The sequence below is a fragment of the Copidosoma floridanum genome, unplaced genomic scaffold (assembly GCF_036245765.1).
Source record: "Copidosoma floridanum isolate Cflo_tuat_1 unplaced genomic scaffold, Cflo_Japanese_pri ptg000016l, whole genome shotgun sequence".
Classification (NCBI taxonomy): Eukaryota; Metazoa; Arthropoda; class Insecta; order Hymenoptera; family Encyrtidae; genus Copidosoma; species Copidosoma floridanum.
In genome coordinates this window covers 14750597-14776776 of record NW_028321893.1, presented here as the reverse complement: position 1 = coordinate 14776776, position 26180 = coordinate 14750597, and the positions used below count along the sequence as shown (strand labels likewise).

The 26180-nt window shown below is 31.4% G+C and overlaps 1 protein-coding gene across 5 annotated transcripts in view; it reads right to left on the bottom strand.

Annotated features, from left to right (window-relative positions):
• Positions 1–26180, bottom strand: part of Smox (Smad on X) — a 360356-nt gene that overhangs the window by 151877 nt on the left and 182299 nt on the right. For all 5 annotated transcript variants that reach the window (XM_089592307.1, XM_089592312.1, XM_089592311.1 and 2 more), the window contains exon 2: positions 7364–7587. In XM_089592307.1, the coding sequence (XP_089448433.1) occupies positions 7364–7584 (221 nt within the window). In that variant the 5' untranslated portion in view covers positions 7585–7587. The remainder of the gene's footprint in view (positions 1–7363; positions 7588–26180) is intronic.

The window sequence follows — 26180 nt, the reverse complement described above, 5'->3', positions numbered from 1 at the left end:
CGTTAAGTTTATCAGGAACATTCTATGTTCTCGAAGTACAATATTTTCCACCTATTAGGTTGGAACCAGTACATGACTACATTCTTGGTCTTATCAAACTCGTTACTTTCAATTTAATTCCAAATTTATGTAAGCGATACCATGGTTGTTACTCCTACCAGCAGCTACGAAATTCAAGATATCGAGTTTTTCTGATAACCGTATTACAACCCAACAAAACAACTATTAGCATCAAACAAAACTATAATACTCGTCACAGTGTAATAAGGTGTAGTCATACTATTAACTTCAGACCAAAAGATTCTATAGGCCGTGTTTTAGGCTTATAGGATATGCTATTTGGTATTCTCAAGGTTTACACATTAAGAATTGAGTGTAATGTAACTAGTTAAGCCTACGTAAGCGGAGAAAAAGTTCATACCATCCATGAATTTTTTTCCGCTGTACCATCGGGATGCAAGATTGTCAAACTTCTATCACTAATAATCTATTTACCTGTTCATTAGGAAGGTAACTTGATCGACTTTCGTGTCAAAGTTATAAGACTACACTTGAAACAACTCAACTGAAATGGGCATAGTGTGTAACAAGGGTAAAATTGGACAAGGCTATGAAAATTAATTACAGAGGGTGAGCACTATTAGTTATCCAAGAGACGACAAAATTGGAAGAAACTATAGTTAACTAAGATGAATTAGACGGATCAGTCGTCGACTAATGCCTGAAGCATTAACATGTCAAAACGTGCAATTCATACAAAAACTTGGGCCTAAAAGTAAAAGCTTTTGGTGGCAAATAACTAGTGCTTTTTTCCTGCCTCTGAACAAAAAAAAGACATAATGAAAGAGATTCCTAGGATTTCGTCGTGTGACGTATTTGATGAGTCGGTTGCGACTACGAAATTCATGCACATTGATTTTACATTCTGTCAGTATGTAATAGCAGTCATGTAATTTGCATCTTAATTCAACATTAAGATTTATGTCTCTAACCCTTTCAAAACTCGTTAATAACGTCATGTGAAATCTATTTGAAGAAATGCGATATAAACTAAATGATATTAAAATTGACAAGTGTAAAAATGTTGGATTGACAACTTCAATAAAAAAATAGATAGATACTTTTCTCTCTAAGTCATAGTTTCATACTAGAAAGGGTTGGTTGGACATACATTGGAGAGAAAAAATCTATTATCAATGATCCCTCTTATTTTTCGTGTCAATACGTTTGAATACGATACTCGGTTTCACTGAGGACTGTCGCAAAATTGTGGTTGGTGCAAAACATGAATTAATTTTCACAAGCACTCATGCCTTACATAACTGCATTAGACAGACGGAAAATTCGTTTGCTCGATGTTATTGCAAAAGTAAAGCCTATAAGCTTTTGCAATTGGGAGTTGTATAAGTATCCTCTACTATCAAAAACTTCTAGGCATGTGTGGACTGTCTAAATTTCTAATCAGTTGGAAAAGCCCCGTTTTGTTGTTTTGGGCTTTTAGAAAAATCGAAAAAATGAGCATGGTTCCAATGCCAGTCTCTTTTATCATTGTCATATAAAAAATGTAAAGCATTTCTTAAGCTTACACTACTATCCTTATGAAAATCTTAATCTTGATTAATAGTATAAAGTTTTTTGAGTGATACGATACGTATAAGAATTTTCAAGCATATTACTATGACAAGGAATTGAAACCTATGTGGGATAAAAAAAGATTTAATCGTATACATACCTCTCATTGTGATTGACTGCTATAAGCAAAATGAAACTCTGAAAAGCACACCAGTGAACGTATGCTTAGGGTTTGGAGCATGAGAGAATTTTCCGGAAAATGTATGTGCCTACTTTTTCATTCTTAAAGATTCCATTGTAGAGTACAATCCTATCAGAGATGTCATGAGAAAACTTGTTTAAGCACGCACATAAGATAAAAAAAAGTAAAGTCACTCTTTATCATGATGGAGTCTATAGTGGACATGTGGGGCTTTAAGAATTCTGGAAACGATTATGTGCTTAAAGAGTTGGCAATCCCTTCACTCCATGGAGATGATGAGCCTTAAGTATTTCTCTTTAAGCCCCCATTTTCTTTGTGAAAACTAAATGATAAATACATGGCTTGAGCTAAACTACCACGAATGAGATTGGCAATCAGGTGATGTTGATTACAGAGAAATTAGTAATGTTCTTCGAAAAAATCTTAATGATGCTGAGAAGATTTTTGTTATTGGGAAATACGAAAAAAAAAGCTCGACAGGTTTAATCTTTAGTTATATATCCTAACCATAACTGTGCGCACAGCTCTATATGTTCCACCTACAATTCATACGAATGAAAAAATTTTATTTTCATGTGGAGTGGGAAGATGTCGCTGATTCCGAAGAAGATGTATGCTAAGAAACTTAATTAAACTGTAGTTTTCAAAATCATGTCATAAATCTAATGAATTATATTATTATTGCTTATATAGCCTTTCTCTCAAAGCGAGCTTAAGATTAAAATATTCAGAACCAATAACTTATTCTAGTGAAATATACATACATGCACACTTGTACAGAGGAGGCTGCTCATAAACGAATTTAAGTGCTGAATGCTGCTTAGTTTATCACGCAGCATCAAACGTGACGGACGCGCGTTCCTGTCATAGCTAGTACGACGTTTTTTCTATGTATATCAATATGATAAATGTTGATAAAAATTACTATCAATTCCGAAAATTGCTTCCGTTCACAAATATAAATCTCCCTTCAGCGAATTTCCTACCAAAAATTTTATCATCGACTGATGATAAAATTTTGTCTCCAATATTAACATAATATTTACCGAATTTCGATTATAATTACACTAAGAAAAAATATAAAGAATCACAATAACCCGTGTTTCAAGTCATAACAATCATTCAACTTTATTTAATACTGAATCAACACGCGTATTAAATAATGATCAGAAGCAAAATAAAAGATATTTGTCTGTACAACAAAAAAAAATGATTTACTTTTAGATTCAACTATTTAATGGATCGGCAATGCACACTGTCTCAATTACCGCTAGAATGAATAAAACATGAATAATCACATCACCAAAAAACCTAAAAGGAAAAGTTAGATTTTTTTTCAGCGATACCAAACCTCGTTTTTAGTCTCAATTACGAATCATACAAGACTCAAAAACAGTAACACACATACAAATTTGGTCTTAACGAGAACAGAGAAGGAAGTCCATCACCAACATTTAGGCAGCAAATTCTATCCCTTCAAGATCGAGCTGGAGTACAACCACCTTGAGGTTAATAATTGTTAATAATTATAATTAAACAACCAAGGAATTTTCATTGTGATCTTTAAAGGTCAAAAAACTTATGGATTTGCTCTTTACAGGGGAAAACTTACTCCAATCAAGTGAGCTTGGGGAAGAACATCTCAGTTCTTATCCCCGACGAGAACTGCCCTTTACTTCTTACCTCTGCTAGCATAATACTTCGGTTTTCTCCTTGTTTCTACAAATGTACGACATTTAATAGCGCAAATAAGATTAACGGGAACTTTGCGCAGGTATGCTTCTTGTACGACAATTTTCGCGTAATACAGGGCTTAATACAGAAATAATTGACCTTCCTCTCTTATTCCTAGGATTTTAGAATTATTTACATATGGAAGAGTTTCATGAACCTAAACAATTCTCATTTAGATCCGTTGCACAATATTTTTTTTCATGCAGCAAGACATTCTATTTAAACAGCATCTAAATTTTTTAAAATTTAACAAAACTTATTACTTTTTTCAATGTTTACCACGAGATTCATATAGATATTCAAAGTTAGAATGAAAGAAGTGTTAGTCAGACCTCGTATACGTATGTCAGGTAAGACAAATACTAGTGATTCCATTATTTTTATTGGAAATGGACGTTTGATACGTGTCAAATTTAGATATAAGAAATTATAGAGTTATAAATAAAAGTGGAAAAGACTACCTCTACGGTTGCTACGTATAAGAGAGTGAAATTTTAGTGTTTTTCGTTTTTTTTTCTACTAACTCAAAAAGTTAAAATTTTCAACAGTTAAATTATTTATTATTGACTGTATTCAGATAAATCTTAATTATACGAATACAACACCTTCATAGCACATTTGCAGTAAGAGTATATATTACAGAACTCTGGTTTTTTATGGAATGGGATTATGAGAGTATAAAATTTTATACAATCTTTAGGGGCAAGGTTTGAAAAGACCAAAAACACTTTCTTTTATTACAACGTTTTATGAGCAGGTGCGTCGATCTTTTCAAGCTTCATAAAAAAAATAAACAGTATATTAAAAATCATTACCAAACTCTTAGTATTATGCATAGTAAAAAAACAACGGCATACTACTTTACTTGAACGATGAAAAGAATTTTGACGTATTAAGCAATTTACTCATACAAAAGTAGGCAAATGAGTCAGCATCATGTAGTGTCGCACGTTTGTAGTCAAGCACACGCACATTTACACATCTCAAATGCAGTACAATAATTCAAAAACCCCAGAATACATTTAAAAGTATGATACGTATTAGTTAAATTTAAAAAATTCTGTGAGCGACTTTCAGTCGATGTCTTAGGGTTGTCTCAAATTGTACCACATATTTCCTACCTTCTACTAAATCAATCTCCTAGTTTTAAGCCAAAAATATTGATTACCACTATACTTATTGCCTGTTCCGTAAAATATGTATTTTTTGTAAAACTTTCTGTTATAGATCTAATAATAACAAAAAAACTGTTTTTTAATCATATATGCACTTAAAATTTCCCACTATTTTAAATGGCATCAACTGTTTTGTTCCATCAGCACAGCTACTGTAAAAGAATTAATTTTTTTGAAAAAAATGCATTTTTAAGTATTATCTTATTATGTTAGCCAAAAGCCGAGTTCATCATCAGAAAAAACGAGAAATTTTGCGACAAAAACCGTAATAAGAAGTGGTAATTTGCATTGAGACACAGGTGAAAAAATGAAATTTTAAATATTGAGTAAACGTAGTAATTAAACTTTTTTGATCGGAACCAAATCTTTATTTCAAATTTTTTCCACACAAAAACTACTTAGCATTTTTATTTTACACCGACCGAAAGGACTATTTTCTATCATACTTTATAGTCTATTATAAGACTCAAAAGAGTATCAATTATAATTAGGTCTTGATAGTTAAAAATAAGAGTTTTTTTCTTTACATTACAATTTTATTAGTTTAATCTGAGTTTAAAATGGTTTTGACAACAATATTTTTTATTGTTTTAACCAGGTATAAACGCATGATAGCTTAAAGTACTATTTAATAGACTTTAGATATAAGAATCTTGTTTCAAGAAAATTAGAGAACGTCAAGTACTCGTCTTGTGGCACAAAAATAATTTTAACATTTTTCATCGTATCTTTAGCCCACTAAAATAAGGATTGAACATATAAAATGGTTTGATTTAAGCTATCTTTTAATGAATTGCACTTGATTGTTGCTCTTACTCTGTTGGAAAACTTTTTTCCATGCGTAGTTACAAAAAAGTGCCACTCTGCAAAGATACTAAAATCTTCATGATGCAATGATAAGTTTTTAAACGTTTTACGAAATTGATTCAAAGATCTTTTACGAGACAGCATAATGCCAGAGTAATTTGTAAAGATAACCCCTTTTTAAAATCAAATATCACTTTTTCTACTATCGAAATTAGGATTTAGAGAGGAGTAAACATCAAAGTCGCTTGTCACAACACCTGCTTGGTGACGTGTGTTATGAGTCTGGAGAAAAAAGAAATCAAGAGGTAAGAGAGCCACCTGCTATCAGTAAAGAGTACTACGAAAAGAACGCGTTATTTTTTAATTTAAAAAATGTACAAGTTTCACTTTTCAGTTATTAATGAACTTTAAGAGATACAGTTTATTTTCAGAGAATCTATTTGTAAATAATCTTTTAAGTAGGTGTAAGATAATAATGCTATATAGTTGTGTGCGGAAAATTCGAAATAAAAATTTAGTTTCTATCTAAAAACTTGAATACTACGTTTACTCTACGTTTGAAATTCACTTTTTTCACTTGAGTCCCCTTGCGAATTCTCATATTTTTTATGTTGTTTTTCGTGAAATTCACCTTTGTTTGAGAAAGTGATTGTGACCAACATGATGGGATAATATTAAGAAACGCTTTTTTTTCACAGTAGCTGTGCAGATAAAACGTAACAGTTATTTCCATAAAAAAAAAAAAACTAAAAACTTCACGTGGGTATGTGATTAATAAAAATTTTTCTTAATATTATTAGATCTATAATAAAAAGTTTTGAAAAAATGCATATTGTACCAAACAACCCATAACTATGGCGATACTTGATATTTGTGGCTGAAAATTGGTGGATTTACTTAGTAGAAGGTAGGGAATATATAGTCAAATTTTAAGCCAATTCTGAGACACTGACTTAAAATAACTCACAGAATTTTTTTATTTTACCGGTATACAAGTAACCTATAAAGCGACTTATTCATGCCTAAGTTGAATCAACAAGAGCGTCAACATTGTGCGCTGTTGTCAAGAGATCATCAAGTATGTACATACGCACACGCACACATTTTGGCCACAGTATAATGAACCGTATTTAACTACACTTATAATAACATGCCCGTAACTGCAGATGTAAACATTAAAAAAACTTTTTGTATCTATAGCTTAAGCCCTAAATGTCTTCTCTTTTATGCTGATGGAAACTATATGTGGCATTTCAGATATTATCTGTTCTTATAATCTTACTATTTTATCTATATAATTTGATTCTTCATCAAGAATTTTGATGTCATCCCACTTAGAATAATAATTATTGTTCATTTGGAGCATAGATACGACAGAATCACTTTTTTAATTATTATTGTGCTTTCTTGTTTTTACCATCAGTGCTCTCTTTGTCTTTCCTGTACTTTATAGGGTAGTCAACACACAAGATTTCGTACACTACATTAGTATGACTAAATTTCTGTGGCGTGGCTTTTCCTAATTTTATTTCTCTTAGTTTCCTAATTTCCTAATATTGAACTTAAAAAGTCTCAACAATTCATTTACTTTTTAAATGAAGTCTGAAGAAGACGACGCACCTATTAACAAAGCATTGCAATAGGAGCAAGTGTTTTTTTCATTTAAACCTCACCTTTAAAGATCAAGAAAATAATAAGATACCAATTAATTAATCAGGCTGAAATAGGGTAATTTTGAATAGTCGGTTTTATCGATTTTATAATTTAACTTACAAGGGGATAATTATTTTACAGTAAGAAAAAATAGACATTAGAATGACAATTATTCAATAGTGTAATTAACTATAAATGCATGTTAAGAAAATTTACATACCAGAACGCTGGCTCACAATACATTACTGGCTGTGCATCTACCGGACTGGGTGACATACGTGACATTGACATATTATCATTATGGTCCATATTATCGCCATCTTCACTTATGTAGCCAGGTGGTGGCGTATCAGCGGGAGGATCCATTGAACTAGTAGCAGGATGAGGTGACCCTTGAACGCTACTAATGCTACTAACGCTGGCTGGACTTGTAGTTTGCATACTCTACAAAAAAGTTGATTCATGTTAAACTATAAGAGTTTCAGTCTCAAAAATTATTAAAATAAAGAATTTTTAATTGCAAGTTAACTTTTAAATACAAACAAAAAAATTTTTTAAGTGAATTGTATAAAGGATCGGTGCTGACTCAGTGGTTAGCGTGATGAGTACTGATACAATACGATACGCCATTATAGGGGTCGTGGGTTAGATTCCCAGTGAACGCAGATTTTTTCGAAATTGCTTTCATCGGAAAAAAATCCTACGAAACACCAGCTGTTTTGGCGCGGGTTTTCCTGTACAATTTTTCTTTAGAGTGACTCCAGAATTTTTTTTTGCCCCACAGGTCTTTAGGTCTGGGTAAATGCGAAACGGTGTTGAGGTTATAGGTAGGCATTATCGGATTCGATGCCACAGGCCTGGCAGGAATCGCTGGCCTTACCGGCGAAACGTGGTCCTTGAAACTTGGGGCCTCTAGATCCAATGTTTCGGAGAGAGCGCTGGCTCAATCATCGAGAAGTGAACGGCCCTAAGATATAGAGTTTTCTCTGGGGAAAGGCTACACAGTGGCGAGTGGACCTGATTCACCATTGGTGCAGATAATGCCAGCTTAACTGGCAATGTGTTTTACCAAAAATGTTTTTACTATGCCCATGGTATGATCGATGTAATATCAGCTAGGTGATTGAAAAAATAAGTACGATAGTACACTTCCAAACATAGATAGGTGAGTTTGTAGCCCCAGCAACTAGACCAGTAGGCTGTCGTCGGATAGTTTGTTAGTAACGTGTTGCAACGTAAAATATTTGTAAGAAATTTAACAAAATTTTGAAATAGTACATATTATATCATTTTTTGATTGGATCCAAAGCACTTTTGGAAAAGTGATCTCTTACTCTTAACTTTTGGGTACTCAAATGCTACTGAAACTTGATTAAAGTGTAATGAAGATAATCAAACTTACTTGACATTGTATTATACGTTGAAAAACATTGTATGGATACAAAAAATAAAAAAGATTAAAAAACCTAAGATAAAGGCTACTGTGATTAAAAAATAAATATTTTCTTTAGCATGGCCTTTTTAATACAATGTTCTTATCCTTAAATATGTTAAATGACATTCTAGAATGTGTGTTTGATTCTAAAGGCCAAATTGTTCTAAAGGCCAACAGTAAAATACGATTTTGCTACATAAGATTATTGCAACGATTGTAAAAAGAGACGTCATAACTTTAGCAGAATATTCTCAAAGAACCCATCGAGTAGCAAGCAGTGCTTTATTTTCTTGTTAGTAATAAAATCAAGAATTGTCAGTCGACCATGCTATCCAATAAAACGAATAACTTTAAATGAAAGATCCATAGGACTTAAATAATATTCCTTTTTAACAGTTTTAGCCAAAAGAAAAAATGTTCAGTGCACCATGCAATAGTGATTATATGTATTAAAGAAATAAATCAAATTCAGAAAAAAAAAATTTGTGTTTTTAAATCTATTTTGCAAAAACATCGTGAGAAACAAGATATTAGAAAAATGTCAACTGCAGCATTAAAAAAAACAACTTCGAAAATAATAAAAAAGATATTTTATCTATTTTTTACGGGCATTTTCCCTTTTCCCGTTAATTAGTCCCAAGGATAAAAATACGTCCAGTGTTTTAGCAAAAACCAATATTATTTTTCTTCTAACGCTAACAAAAATGTGCAAGAAAGTGACCAAAAATAGGAAAAAAATTATTGAAGAATGGCTGGAAATTTAAATTGTCAATAATATAACAATGTTTTGATTGAACACTATAGAATACTGTATACAGAACCTTGCGCATAAAACATATGCTCAACGAAATATAGACTTACGTGTTGTTGCTCCTTACTATTTGTTATCTTTTATATATATATATATATATATATATATCTTCCTATATTATATAGTCGTAAGAGTTAGAGCAAGGTTTTGCTCCCCCACCTCCCCGCCAGCTCCTTCCAGCTCCCCCCCAAATAAGGTAGTTATTCTTTCATTTTCTTGCATTTTTCGAGTAATCCTACTTTTTTGAAAGCTCCCCCCCGCTCCCCCCACCTCCCTCCCACTCCCCCTCAGCTCCCCTCCAGCTCCCCCCCATTTTCCCCATATATAATGTAAATATATTAGTAAAGCCTTGTATATTAACCGTTACAAGTGGTCAAATTTTCACATATAATTTTATTTGACCATAACAACAAATTTTGTTACAATTATCTTACTTACGATGTTTATTTGGATTACATACTCTAAAATGTCTTTTTAGGTGCTCTGCTTTTAGGGGTAAACGCACCATCTACCGTACACCCGTAAATTCACTTTATTTTGTTACCATGATTGTAAGACAGTTTGATACTAAATATTGACTCAGTAAATTTTAAATTGTTGTTTAGGATCTCAAGAGAGTACCGAAATTCTTTTGGGGTGTTAAAGCTTGTTAAAATGATTTTATAATAAAAATAAAAAATCAAGTTAACCCTACATAACCTTTTCCACAATTTTGACAAATATTTTTTTGAACGTTTTTTTCATGACTTTTCAAATGTCTCTTTAAATGATAATTTCTTTTGAAACATTTCCGACATTTGATACACTTCAAATTTTTCTGAATGTTTTGGCATTCCGTTGTGTGACGTAAATAGTTTTTCTTCTCTAATGTTATAATGCTACATATGTCACATACAAAAAATTTTTTTTTGTGAATTTTTTCGTGCAAGAATAGACACTCTTGAATTGAAAATTTTAAAATGCATTTATCACACTGATGAAATTTTTCATCCATGATGGTGTATCTGAAAACATGTAACAAAAAACGGATTAATTATGATTATATAAATCTGAGTACTAGACGGTACTAAAATTTGCTTTTTTGATGAAAGATAAAATTTGCAAGAGAGTATGAAAATAGTAATGAACTATAGAATAGTTTTTTTGTTACTCTAAAATTTCATTCCAAACAATATTTTCAATTTCAAATTTGTTTTCTGATTCAATTGGAATAAAAATTTTTTTTTGGTTCCAACATCTAGACAGTGCAACATATAATTGCCCATTAGAAAATAATGGTTTTCTAAAGTACAACCCTAAGGCATCAAAACTTTGACCTTAAGATTTATTGATAGCCATAGGAAGAGTTAGGATAAATGGAAATCGTTTTCTGTACAATATAAATGGTAGTGAAGAAGAATTGTTTGTATTGAGTGTTATACTTAGACTACAGACTTTATTTCCTTTTTTTTTACCTGAGATTATTCCAGCTTTGATGTTGTATGTAAATAATTTTGTAATTCATAATCTTGTACCATTACAAAGTCCTTTAGATATGTTTAAGTTTCGGATTAACATAACAATAGCGTTGATTTTTAAATCTTATTCGTGTGAAAAAGGCTTTTTTTACTACTATTTAAATATTCTGTAGAGAAATTAGTATAAATACTATCGTCTACTTTATCTACTCCTTTGTGATTTGCTTCATCAATACTATAGTACGTTACTAATATTCCTACCATATTATTTTGAATTTTTTTGTTTAAAAAGTGAGTGTATTTATTGTGAGATGTTAATATAGCTTTACTTATAAAAGAATCATCATCATTATTAAAAATTTAAGAACATATATCATTTGTTTTCAATGTCTGAGGAATTATACAAGTTTTAATTTTGCCTTCTCCTATATCCAGTAGCAATGAAGACAATTTTTTATCAATTGAACGTATATTATTTTTTAAATAGAAAATATTAAATAAAGGCCAAAAATTAAAAATTTTATGGTTTTTTGAACAATAGTAATTTTGCTTCCGTTTTTTACTACTGGGAGAATTTGACAAAAGTCTCCACCTAAAATTATTACATTATTTCCAAAAGGTTTATTACCACTAGATGAATCTGTTAAAGTCCTATCAGCGATTTCTAACGATTTTTTCGGTACCATAGAAGCTTTATCCCAACTAATTACTTTTACATTACGTAATTTTTGTTTATCTGTCTCTAACTGGAAGAATGCACTTTCTATAGTGCTTAATTCCAAAGGAAGTCTGAGAGTTCTGTAAGTGGTAATTCTTTTTGAAAGCAGAATAGAAGCAATACCTGTCCAAGCCATTGTAAGAATTTTTTTTCAATTTATATGAAATAATAAATGAATCTTTTGTATAGAAAAGTTTTTCTAGATCCACCAGGACCATCGATAAAAAAAAATTTTTTTTTTAATTTTATTATTTCTTGAAAAATTCGACATTGATCATGATTGTGTTGTAAAAACATTTCATGGAATTTATATTTACAAAAAATTCTTTCATCATTGTTAGTATCAATATTTTTTTTTATCGTTTCTGTTGGTTCTGGTAAACTGAAATCTTTACAAGACATGTTTTAAGAATTAAAAATTTCGTTTCAATGTAAAAGAACTTTAATTTGATCATCTTTACCATTTTCAATCAAAAATTTTTTGTATTTGTTCCAAATAATATTACCAAAAAAATTTTTAGACATAATAAACCATGCGAAAAATTTTCGTAGTTGAAAAGGCAGCATAACGTTACATGCTTCTTCAAAAATTATATTGTTTTGAAAATCGTGTTCTACTAATCCCATAGAAATAGCTCTTATTAGTGAGGGAAAATAAAAAGTGATGGTTAAAAATTCATGTAAATAATTATGATCAATATACATTTATTACATATATAAATTTTAGGTAACAATTGACATGATTCGGATATTTTTCCATACTTCGTAAATCTAATTTGCAATTACGGGGGTTGGTGCGCAGAGCGCGCAGGGGGCATATATAGTTATAAGAGCTTACAAATATCTATTGACACATACAGGATAGACAGCTCATTAAAAAAAGGGAGCCACTAGAAGAAATAATAAAGATTACCAACAAAAATTCAAGGGCACATATCTCTGTCTATGTAAACTTTACCACTTTTATTCGAAATTAGCAGCTTGTTCTTTATCTTTCTTTAAAAACAGACCAGTAATCATACACCAGCGTAGAAAATTTATTCACGAGTTTTTTCGAAAAATGCCATAGTCTTCCAAATTCCGCAAAATATACTTCAACATATTATTTTTATACTAACAATTAATTTTATCATTTTTTAAGGCCTTAAAAAATATTATTACAAACCTTATTTCAAAAAAATTACACTTATAATACAATAAAAGGGGGGGTTGGCGGGCAGAGCGCGCAGGGGGGCGGAGCGCCACTAGTATATATATATATATATATATATATATATATATATATATATATATACACACATTTATACATACACTAACTCATTGATGCAGCTACATCCAACTCGACGCGCGCACACACACACAAAGACGCACATAAATGTCTTCTTATATTATATAATTAAACGTATAGCATTCCACATAACTCTCCCTGCCCCACACAACCTCCTGAAAGACCGTCGACCGTCTCTCCACTGCCCCTCCACAGCCCCCCAGAAATTAACATATAATTTATCTCATCCCTACGCTATTTTAACCCATTAAATATTGGGTCATGTCCCCAACTCCACCCCACCACCCCTTTACTGCCATCCCTTTTTCCCTCCACACGATTTTTTTACCACCTACCATATTGCTACTGTCCTCCTCCCCCACAACTGCCCCCCCCCCCCATACGATTTTTCTACTGTTTCAATGCACTTCTACTGTCGACGTATAATGGATAAAAAAGATAGATAATAAACAAGCCTGTACTAAACATACATACAAGAGATAGTTTTACAGTAACAATACAGTGGCCCTCTCTGTAAAGAGATTATTCAGTAAAAATTTTTTCTTATAATGTACAATATCGAGCAAAAAAAATCTAAAATTTCAGCTATTTAATTAATAATTTCAGGTTAATAACTTACTAAAGATTGAATGTATACATATATATGTATGCATATGTAAGTATGCATTGTAACGCATTAGCCGGGGATTGCAACTAACATGTATGATAATTACTTTTGTGTACCAAGGAACTTTTTAACGTGATCTCTTTTGGGAAGGGATCGGGTTATTATATGTAAGGTGCAGCGCTGGATGCAGCAACAGGTAGTATCGTATAGCTAGCAGATCTGATTAGCCCTTATTTATGTATCAGGAAGTATTCCCTAATACTACACACACTGAGGCACTATCCTGTAGCATCTGCACTCAGCGCTACACAAAACAAATTGAAACACAAGACTATGCATGAATAATAAATGTTTATGTATCTACATCCATAACAGCTACTTTAATAACAACTTTGACGCTGCACACCACAAAGGCAACGGTTCGCGCGTCATGACGTGCTGTATTGATACGCTACACTTGGCGTTTTACTTTAATGCTGTAATTACAATAGGGGACTCGGACTGACTCTGTAGTTGCTAGGGTAGGGTTATTAGGACGACAACTTCCACGCACTTATACTCATAGCACAAACACTATATATTTTCACATACCAGGATTGGCTCCAGCGGAATGCTTATTGATGCCTCCAGCAATGTTACCAGTGTCGAGGGCACCGGGGAACCTGGGTGACCGTGTAAGGGCTGGCTCGTGTGTGGCACTAGGATCCAGCTTCACTTCGTCGCAGTAACTCGGTAGGCGAGAGTCTGCTGGGGCCACGCAACGCTGCTCTGGGGCTAACCTCGCAAAGAGCTCAAGTGTCTCTGTTGTCCCACCCCGCAGGGGCACCGTGTGCTATGCGGCCCACCACACACTATTGACCAACGCACAGTGAGACCAAATGTAAAAAAGCTGGCCAAAATGGAAAAAAAAGTTACTGGATAGGGCTTTTTTGGGGAAGGAGGTGGCTCTAAGACACCTCTAATAGCAAGGAATCAGTCGGAAAAGGTTAGATTTGTTTCTACAGTCTGCAAAATTTTCGGTTGCTGTTGACCTTGGTTCGTTTGCTGTTAAACCCAAACACTTCATCAAAAAAGTGTGCGTAGTCGAAGCGGTACAAAAAGTTCACTAATCAAGAAATTGAAGTCGGTCCAAATGCAATCATCTGCAGAAGGTATGTTAAGTGTATTAAAATTTTTCTATGTATTTATCAAGCAAGTACAAAGTGTGTAGTAAGCATCTACTATATGCAATTTTTACGGATAAAGATTAAAAGAATGCAATATATTTTGAAAAAAAAGTAATATTGCACCCCTATGCACCCCTCCGAAACTTATTAGGCATTGCTAAGAGATCTCTACTGAGAAATATAATTTACCACTTCCAAAAAAAAATTCTGCCCAACTGCCCTTCCGTGTTTTAATGGGTTTTTCGTAAAAAAAATCGAAACATCGAGTAAATAACTGCATTAATAATTAATTGCAGAGTCTTTTATGACGTAATTTTATTTTAATCTAACCTACAAAAACGCATGTACGTGTGCCACCGTGTGTGTGTAGTACATATATGTCTTCCTATATTATATAGTCAACTCAGTGGGGCATTCAACACAAACCACCCACTGCACCCTCTTAGCCTTCCACCGCCCCCCCACCGACCCCCCACAAAATAAGGTAAAAATCCGTTATTTTCTTGCTTATTTTGACATATCGTAGTTTTTCTCAAAACCCCCCGCAGCCCCCCACCAACCCCCCACGCATTTTTCATGCCCCCCCACCACCCCCCCCCACCGACCCCTCACAAAATATTATATGTATAGTATAGAAGTATAGTAAAAGTCTTTATTCAAGACAGGGGGTTCAACCACGTATGGCTTCATGGGATAATAACAATGTATGTTTTATTATTTAATCAAATAGTTACAGATTAGTGCATAATACTATAATCAGCCAAACTTAAATACGATCAATTGTATTTCAATTTACTGGATCCCTTGGATTCCTTGTAAGCATAAAGTTTTTAGTAGACTGACTTTTTTTGTTAGCATTTTGTAACGTTGCATTTTGCCAGCCCTGTCAATGTGTTAAAGTCTATTACCACATTCCTACCAAATCACATGGAAATATTGTATAGTATTTTTTCTCAAAATATCCCACATCCCCCCACCTACCCCCTACGGCCCTCTCTCCAACCCCTACAACTTTTTTCAAGGCATAATTATTATATCATCATCACTTATATAGTATTTTAACACAAAATACTTCTTTTAACGTACATAAACTGTTTTCCCTATCGACTTGAACCAAAATTCCATTTTTATTTTTGCATCTTGATAGCCACGTATACTTACCCATGAGGAAATATAGGTTTTTTAAAGTATAATCCAACATTATCAAAACTTTGAACTTGAGACTTATTTATAGTTAAAGCAAATGCTACAACTAATGGGAATTGTTTTCTACATAAAATAAAAGGTAATGATGAAGTATTTCAGTATTAAATGTAATTCTTGGAATAAAAACTTTATTACCAATTTTTTCTCTCGTTACTATTTTGCCTTCTACGTTATACTTGAGTAATTTAGTAATTATCAATCGTGTACCGTTACATAATCCGTCTGATATACTCAAATTTTAAATTAACATTACTATTGTACCTATTTTTTATTTAAGTTAATAAAGTGGCAAGCCTTTACAAATGTTGTTTCACATTTCTACGGAAAAATTTATATAAATATTATCATCTGATTTATCAACACCTTTGTATGTTGCAGTATCGATGCTGTAATAAGTTTTAGTTTCCCCATGTAATTTACCCAAAATCTAATCGTTTAAAAAAAAAGTATATTCATTATGTAAAGTAAGTATCACGTTATTGTCAAAACAGTTGCTGTAATTACCAAATATTTTGGTACAGACATCATCTATTATCCAGGATTTAATAATGTTTAATGTTTCTATGTCCCTTTCTTTAATTCTTAACAAAAGTTTTGAAAATTCGTTGTTACTAGAACGGATATTATTTTGTAATCTTAAAATTTTAAAGATGTTCCATAAAAATGATGATTTAATAGATTCTTCTATTATTATAGTTCTGTAATCGTTTTTTATAACTGAAAAAATTTGTTGAAAATCTCCTCCTAATACTATTCATTCATCACCAAAGCAAAGTTTTGTATTACAAAAGTCTCTCAACGTTCTATAAACGATTTTTAATCATTATCGAAGTCTTCCGTTAAATATTTTTTATATTCATTCCATATTTGGGGCTACATCGTTTGAAAACGTGAAAAAACATAATGGAATAACATATAAAAATTTCAGGGATACTGCAATTGCAATGGGTTTAATAGAACTTAATTCTGAAATTGACAATATTTTTAAAGAAGCCATAAAAATTTGGTTCCATACCAGTTAAGACAATTTTTTTGCTTGGTTTTTGATTTCAGAAAACATTCAACGAGATAAAATATGGAATGATGATAAAAAATATTTTACGGAAGACTTCGATAATGATAATAATAAGTGTGCTCTTCTACATACTAATCAAATTTTGTTACCGACACAAACAATTAGCAACTATGTAAATAATTGCAATATCGAGGAAATATCTTTCAGTAAAAAGATGTTTCATATAATGTACACAAATTTAAATGAAGATCAAAAAAAAACTTTTAAAACTATTTGTAAACAAGATGAAAAAGTATATTTCATAAATGGTCCTGGTGGATCCGAAAAAACCTACTAATATAAGACACTCATTTATTACTTTATTTCTAGAGGTAAAAATATTTTGTCAATGGCTTGGACAGGAATTGCATCTGTATTACTACCAAAAGGTATGACCAGTCATAGAACTTTTCGTTTACCTCTAGACTTAGATAATATTAAAAGTGTATTTTTAGAATTTGAAACTGAAAAAAAAATATTAAGAAAAGTTGATTGAATAATATGAGACGAGGCTTCTATGATTCCAAAAAAAGCTTTAAAAATCAATGATAGAACGTTGAAAGACTTGTGTAATACAAAACTTTGCTTTGGTGATAAATTAATAGTATTAGGAGGAGATTTTCGACAAATCATTCCAGTTATAAAAAACGGTAATAGAACTATAATAATAGAAGAAACTATAAAATTATCATTTTTATGGAACTTTTTCAAAATTTTAAGATTACAAAAAAATATCCGTTCTAGTAACAACGAATTTTCAAAACTATTGTTAAGAATTAAAGAAAGGGACATAGAAACATTAAACATTTCTAAATCCTGGATAATAGATGATGTCTGTACCAAAATATTTGGTAATTACAGCAACTGTTTTGACAATAACGTGATACTTACTTAACATAATGAATATACTTTTTTTTTAAACAATAAGATTTTAAGTAAATTACATGAGGAAACTAAGACTTATTACAGCATCGATACTGCATTATATAAAGGTGTTGATAAATCAGAAAATAATATTTTTATAAATGTTTCCGTAGAAATGTTAAACAACATTCGTGAAGGCTTCCCACCTTATGAACTCAAATAAAAAATAGGTACAATAGTAATGTTGATTCAAAATTTGAGTGTATCAGACGGATTATGAAACGGTACACGATTGCGAATGATTAAATTACTGAAGTATAACGTAGAAGGCGAAAAAGTAACGGGAGATAAAATTGGTAATAAAGTTTTCATTACAAGAATTACATAGAATACTGAAAATACTAAATCATTACCTTTTATTTTATATAGAAAACAATTCCCACTAGTTGTAGCATTTGCTATGACTATAAATAAGTCTTAAGATCAAAGTTTTGATAATGTGGAATTATACTTAAAAAAACCTTTATTTTCTCATGGTCAATTATACGTGGCTTTATCAAGATGCAAAAATAAAAATGTAATTTTTGTTCAAGTCGATAGAGGAAACAGTTTAGAAATTGAAAACATAGTTTGGAAAGAAATTTTTAAAAATAACAATGTATCTAATATTCATAACATGATTTAATTATTATTTTTTTATGTATAGGTAAAATTTATTAATTAATAATACATATTATGAATGTATATTGTGTTCATCTATTTTACCAATTTCTTCATTAATTTAAAAAAAAATAAAAATGGACGTAAGTCTTCGTGGTTTCATAAGGCTTTATAAGATGACTCATAAAAAGATGTTAAACTTTCATTGTTTATAGTAATGATACTCTAAATTTAACTTAAGTTTATGTACGTAAGAAAAAGAATTGTGTCATAAAGGACTATGTAAGTGATGATAATGTAATAATTATGCGCACTAATATATGTGTATACATTATTTGGTTTCAAAATATTGTTAACTCCATATAAATTGGTTTTGAAACGAACTTAGTTGTATAAATAATGATGTTTTGCACAACAACTCCTTATGAATCAATTTTTAACTTTTAATTTCTTCTTGATGATGAAATAAATGATGGCAATAAGACAGTTTTGTCCAAAGATAGGTAAAGACGGTTTGATCACGGTCAGGTTCCAAAAAAGTGGTGTGGGGAGGCGGTGGGGGCCATGAAAAAATTTGTGGGGGTCAGTGGGAGGGCCATAGGGGGTAGGTGGGGGAATGTGGGATGTTTTGAGAAAAAATACTATACAATATTTCAACGTTATTTGGTAGGAATGTGGTTATAAACTTTAACACATTGACAGGGCTGGCAAAATGCAACGTCACAAAATGCTAACAAAAAAAGTCAGCTCACTAAAAACTTTATGCTTACAAAGAAACCAAGGGATCCAGTAAATTGAAATACAATTAATTGTATTTAAGTTTAGTTAATTATAGTATTTTGCAGTAATCTGTAACTATTTGATTAAATATTAAAACATACATTGTTATTATCCCATGAAGCCATACGTGGTTGAACCCCCTGGCTTGAATAAAGACTTATACCATACTTCTATACTATTCATATAATATTTTGTGGGGGGGCGGTGGGGGGCCATGAAAAAATTTTTGGGGTCAGTGGAGGGTCGGTGGGGGGTTTTGAGAAAAACTACAATATATCAAAATAAGCAAGAAAATAAAGGATTTTTACCTTATTTTGTGGGGGGTTAGTGGGGCGGCGGTGGGGGGCAAATGGGGGGCTGTGGGGAGTTTGTGTGGAATGCCCTACTGAGTTAAATATATAATATAGGAAGATATATACACACCAATAATAATGTACAGTGAGCAGTAGCTGTGCAGTACTTTTGAGTGGGAACCCGATTCCTGCAAAATTAAAAAATACAAAAAAAATTTATCGTATGAATTAAAAAAAATTACAATTAATTTTACAAGTATAATTAAAATTTTTATAATTTTTTAGACGACAGCCATTCTGATTTTCTTTATGGTTTAACTAAAACAGCGTTTTTTGAAGCTGTCAAGCACAGTTTACAAGCAGATATATCTGAAGTATATTCGATTGTTGAAAACTTGATGTCCAGTAAGCTGCAATTATTGTATATATTTCATGAGACGCCAATAAAAGTACTGTTAGAAAAATTTTATCTCAGATTAAAGAAAGGTGGAATAAATGTAAAAGAACGGAGTCAAGATTTTTGGAAAGTAATAGAGAATGGTCGAATGGAACTAATAAACTACAAGCAACAGAAGAGCAAAATATAAAATCAAGTACAGGCATACTTTCTTCCAGTTTTGCACTTCGTCTGATAGAAATAAGCGTCGAAAAACATAAATACTACGTGCAGAAGTTAGTACGGAGGAGATTGCTTATGCGGCTCAAATGAAATTACGTGCTGAGGGAAAGACAGATGCTGCAAAGGTTGTACAAGAGGTCATGACAGGAAGTCCAACAAAAGCAAACATCTGCTGTAAATCTATGAGAACATTTGAGGCTAAAAATGTATCTACAGGCGACGAAGCACTTTCTTTGATAATTGAATTGAAATTATCTAAAAACCAATATCTTCAGCTGCGTAATGATTGCTTTAAAAAAATGTCAAACTCTTTTCATCGTATAAAATAATAACAGCTGCAAAACAAAAATGTTATCCAAACTGTTCTATGGAAATGTCTGAATCAAACGTTGAAGTGACAGTCCAGCCATCACTACATCATACAGCTGAACGAATTTTACAATCTCAGATTGAAGTTCTAAAAATGATGAATGAGGATAAATACAAGAATTTAAATTTAATTTCTTAATAGGTTTGTGATGGGAGTTCAGGGCACACACAGTACATACAAACAAAAGTTTTCCGATGAAACATTATCAGATGAAAGTGTATTTTTTACTTCAATTGTTCCAGTACAACTTTAACATGTACATAAAATGACCAGAAATACCGTTGTTATATGGAAAAATCCTCGACCGTCTTCTCCAAAATATTCTAGACCTATTGAAATTGAATTAGTTCATGAAAATACAGAAATTATTAAGAAAACAGTAGATAATATATCGAAGCAAATCAATGAACTCGTTCCTTATGATACTGTCATAGATGGCAAGCAAGTAATTGTATACTATGATACGGTTTTATGTATTAGAGATGGTAAAGTTTGCAACGCTGTAACAGATTGATTACAATGTAGAAAGTTCGTTCTTGGAATCTAAATCTGGAAAAAAAAATTAGAAAAAGTAGATTTTTTTACATGGAACAAGGCTTCTACGGTCCCAAAAAAGCCTTACAAATAGTTGAAAGAACATTACGTGATTTGTCTGATACAATTATCCATTTTGGTAATAAAATAATTGTTTTAGGAGGCGATTTTAAGAGACAGATTTTTCCATTTTTTTAAAATAGTACTAGAAGCATGATTATACAAAAAAGTATTAAATTATTATATCCTTGGTCGTTGTTTCGTATTCTAAAACTTGATATCAATATTTGTTCAATTGACAAAACATTTTCAAAATTATCATTAGAGAAGAAAAAACTGAATCATCTTAACTACTAAATAAATGGAAAACAACTGATGTTTGTTCCGATATTTTTGGTAAAGATATTAACTTTTCAATAAATAGCGTTATACTTACTTTTCATAACGAGTATACTTACTTTAAAAATTAAATTCTAACTCATGTAGAAATAAAAACATAACAGCATAGATCATGCTACTTACAAGGGTGCTGACATATTTGATAATATTTATGGAAATTTTTCAATTGAATTTTCAAACAATATTCGTGAAGGCTTACCACTGCATGAACTTAATTTACAAATGAAAGAAATTGTTATGTTTATAAGAAATCTAAGTATAGTTAATGATTTATGTAACGGTACAAGATTACAAATTAAAAAATTACTTAAATACAATATTCAAGTAAAAATTATAACGGACGAAAACATTGGAAAGAGAGTTTTTATACCAAAAATAACTCTTATACAGCAGATTCATCATCGTTACTTTTTATTTTGGACAGAAAACAATTTCCTTTAGTCTTAGCAATTTCGATGACTATTAATAAATCTCAAGGTCAAAGTTTTATAAATATTGTATTATATTTTTAAAAAACCACTGTTGTTGCATGGTCAATTATACATCGTGTTATCAAGATGCAAAAATTAAAGTGGGATTTATATTTAAATAGAACGAGATAATAATTTAGAAATAGAAAATATTGTTTGGAAAGAAATTTTTGCTGTTAATTATTGTAAAGTAGATAAGAAAAAATTTAATTTCTTTACATTAGCCAAAGTGTGAAATTGTACGTAATATTCTCGCAAAGTTCATTTAAATAATAAATAAATGTATTAAATCAATGAAATTATTATTGAAATGTTGTTCAATGACGATGCACATTATTTGACGTATTTAAATGAATATGATTTCTATCTTTTCGTGGTAAAAAGGGCTATGAGAAAGGTTCACGGTTAAAATATTCCATAAGTTTATTCGTTCTTATGGATTAAGTATAGAAATATAATATGTTCTTATAAATATTCAAAAATGAAATTCATAAGATTTAAAAAAATTTTAATTAAGGGCTTTCTTCATCGTGTAAGAAGAGCTGAGACAGAAGATGCAAATCGTCATATAACTGAAAATGACATGAAAACCGATATAAATTTACCTCATTTAGAGATGTGGCTGAAGGATGACTAGAGAGAGTTCTTTCAAATTGTGTTGGATTATCCAGTTATTGGGTAATAAAGTTGAAAGGGGGAGGCGGGGGCGGAAAGGGACTAAAGGAAAATTCAACCTCATAAAAATTGAGTAAAAACTGATAGTATGGAAATGTGCTAACAAATTATACAGCTAAAAAAATTATTACTTTCGAATAAGAAATAATAACTTGGAGCTAAGGCGTGGTTAAAAGTGACTATTCAGAAATTGTGAGAGGGCTGAGAGAGTGTCTCAAAAAAATTAAGGAGAGCTTAGAGTGGGGGTAAAAAAGTAATTAAACTAAAAACGACAGGATTACTGATATAATTTCACTTAACATAGAGGTGCTACTAATGAATGGCTGAAGGGAGTTCTATTAAATTGTAAAGGAAGCTTGTTGGGTTAATCAGTTTTTGGCTTGTTACATTATAAGGGTGGGGGGGGCAGAGAAGGGGGCCGAGAAAAAAATTAACCCAATAATAATACAGTTAAAACTAATAGAATTTTACGTTATTCAGAGGGGGGATAAAGGAGGGTGGAGGAGGGGCTGATCGGGGGACTTATAAAAATCAAACGGGGGCTGAAGGGGGTTTAGAAGAGATGAGGGGGCTTACGAAAAATATAACCTAATAAAAACTTTGTAAGAACTTAAAATTTAACCTTATTTAGAAGGAAGCTAAGGGTGCCGAGGAGTAAAGGAGGGTAGTGCATGGTGGTTGTGTGAAATGACCCTTTAAAATCACTTAATAAAAAATATATATATGGGACAAAACGCGTCAACTGGATCACTGGTGCCTTCAAAATTCTATTTTACCGTTAAACAGTTTCGTGGTCTTAAATTGAAGGTTAACAAGTATACTTCATTTTGCCGTGTGCGCTTTTAAAAAAATCCAAAATGGCGTATCAGTATGGTGGCAATAATTTGTGTAAGCTACCATGACAAATGATTTTATAATTATTCAAGTGCTCAAATCATCGTAACATGTAGAAAAATAGATTATTTCAACATCTGCCCTATTTCTAGGTCGAAATATAAGCTACTTTTTCTTTTTGTGAGCAGAAGTACGTCTATAACCTTGAAAAACTGTAGAAAAGTTGATTTTTTGGTTTATAGTAGCTGAAAATGCTTGAAAATTAAGATGTACGGCTTATTACTGATGATTATTTGTTGTTTTATGCAAATACGTCCTGTTCTGTATGCATGTACACACCAGCATACTCCTAACCTTGAAAAAACTATATAATCAAGAGAGACAAACTATTATTTAGCACTAGCATCGTATATTTAAAAAAGTCTTCGAATAAAAGATAAGTAATTAATGATATAATAAAAATAACTTTACCCTACTGGTAGTTATAAGCCATTACACTTTTGTTTTAAATAAGTCAATTGTGAACCGTTATAAATAAATGAGAAATAAATTTTTAATAAATAAATAATTTTTTTTTCAGTACTAGAAAACATGAGCTTTTTATCTTATGCCATGATTTTTTGCTGCCACAAGTTACCGTATGTTATTTATAATTTATTTACAAAGAAGTTTCTTTAAATTGAAGATTCAAAACTGTGTTCTTGGGCAAAGTTAGGTGACACTTGTATCCGTAGACCTGTAAAACGTTCAAATAAATTCATTCTTTCTTTCTTAAGATCTCTTGGTGACTACAAAACTACATTAAATTGATTCTTTGGATTTTTTTGAGGTGAGGAGTATGCTAATACGTACATGCATACAGAGCAGGACGTATTTGCACAGAAAAACAAATAATCATTAGTAATAAGCCGTACACAAAGATTTTAAAACGTTTTCAGCTTCTATACACCAAAAAAATCGACTTTTTTACAGTTTTTAAGGTTATAGACGTACTTCTGCTCACAAAAAAAACGGTAGTTTATGTTTGTACCTAGAAATAGAGCAGTTGTTTAAACAATGTCTTTTTCTTAATGTACCGATGAGTTGAGCACTTAAATAATTATGAAATCAATTAGTCATGGTGGCTTACACAAATTATTTCCACCATACTGATCCGCCATTTTGGATTTTTTAAGAAGCGCACACAAAAAAATGAAGTATACTTGTTAATCCTCAATTTAAGACCACAAAAGTGTTTAAAAGTAAAAAGGAATTTTGAGGGCACCAGAGATCCGGTTAACGCGTTTTGTCCCATATATATCTTCCTATATTATATAGTTAACTCAGTGGGACATTCCAAACAAACCCCCCACCGCCCCCCATTTTCCCCCACCGACCCCCCACAAAATAAGAAAGAAATCCGTTATTTTCTTGCTTATTTTGACATATTGTAGTTTTTCTCAAAACCCCCCACAGCCCCCCACCGACCCCCCACAAAATATTATATAAATAGTATAGAAGTACGGTATGAGTCTTTATTCAGGCCAGGGGGTTCAACCACGTATGGCTTCATGGGATAATAACAATGTATGTTTTAATATTTAATCAAATAGTTACAGATTACTGCACAATACTATAATCAGCGAAACTTAAATACAATCAATTGTATTTCGATTTACTGGATCCCTTGGTTTCTTTGTAAGCATATAATTTTTGATGGGCTGACTTTTTTTATTAGCATTTTGTAACGTTGCATTTTGCCAGCCCTGTCAATGTGTTAAAGTCTATTACCACATTTCTACCAAATCACATGGAAATATTGTATAGTATTTTTTCTTAAAACATCCCACATTTCCCCACCTACCTCCTATGGCCCTCCCACTGACCCCCATGAATTTTTTCATGGCCCCCACTGCCTTCCCACACCACTTTTTTGGAACCTGACCGTGATCATACCGTCTTTACCTATCTTTGGACAAAACTGTCTTATTGCCATGATTTATTTCATCGTCAAGAAGAAATTAAAAGCAATAAATTAATTTTAGGGGGTTGTTGCGCAAAACATCATTATTTATACAACTAAGTAAATTTGATAACAAATTTATATGGAGTTAACAATATTTTGAAACCAAATAATATATACACATATATTGGTGCGCACAATTACTAAATTATCATCACTTATATAGTCCTTTATGACACAATTCTTCTTTTTACGTACATAAACTTAAGTTAAATTTAGAGTATCATTAATATAAAAAATGAAAGTTTCGCATCACTTTATGAGTCATCTTATAAAGCCTTATGAAACCACGAAGACTTACGTCCATTTTTATTTTGTTTTAAATTAATAAAGAAATTGGTACAATAGATGAACACAATATACATTCATCATATGTATTATTAATTAATAAATTTTACCTATAAATAAAAAAATAATAATTAAATCATGTTATGAATATAAGATACATTGTTATTTTTAAAAATTTCTTTCCAAACTATATTTTCAATTTCTAAACTGTTTTCTCTATGAATTCGAACAAAAATTACATTTTTATTTTTGCATCTTGATAAAGCCACGTATAATTGACTATGAGAAAATAGAGGTTTTTTTAAGTATAATCCCCCATTATCAAAACTTTGACCTTGAGACTTATTTATAGTCATAGCAAATGCTACAACTAATGGGAATTGTTTTCTATATAAAATAAAAGGTAATGATGAAGTACTTCCAGTATTTAAGGTAATTCTTGGAATAAAAACTTTATTACTAATTTTTTCTCCCGTTACTATTTCACCTTCTACGTTATACTTCAGT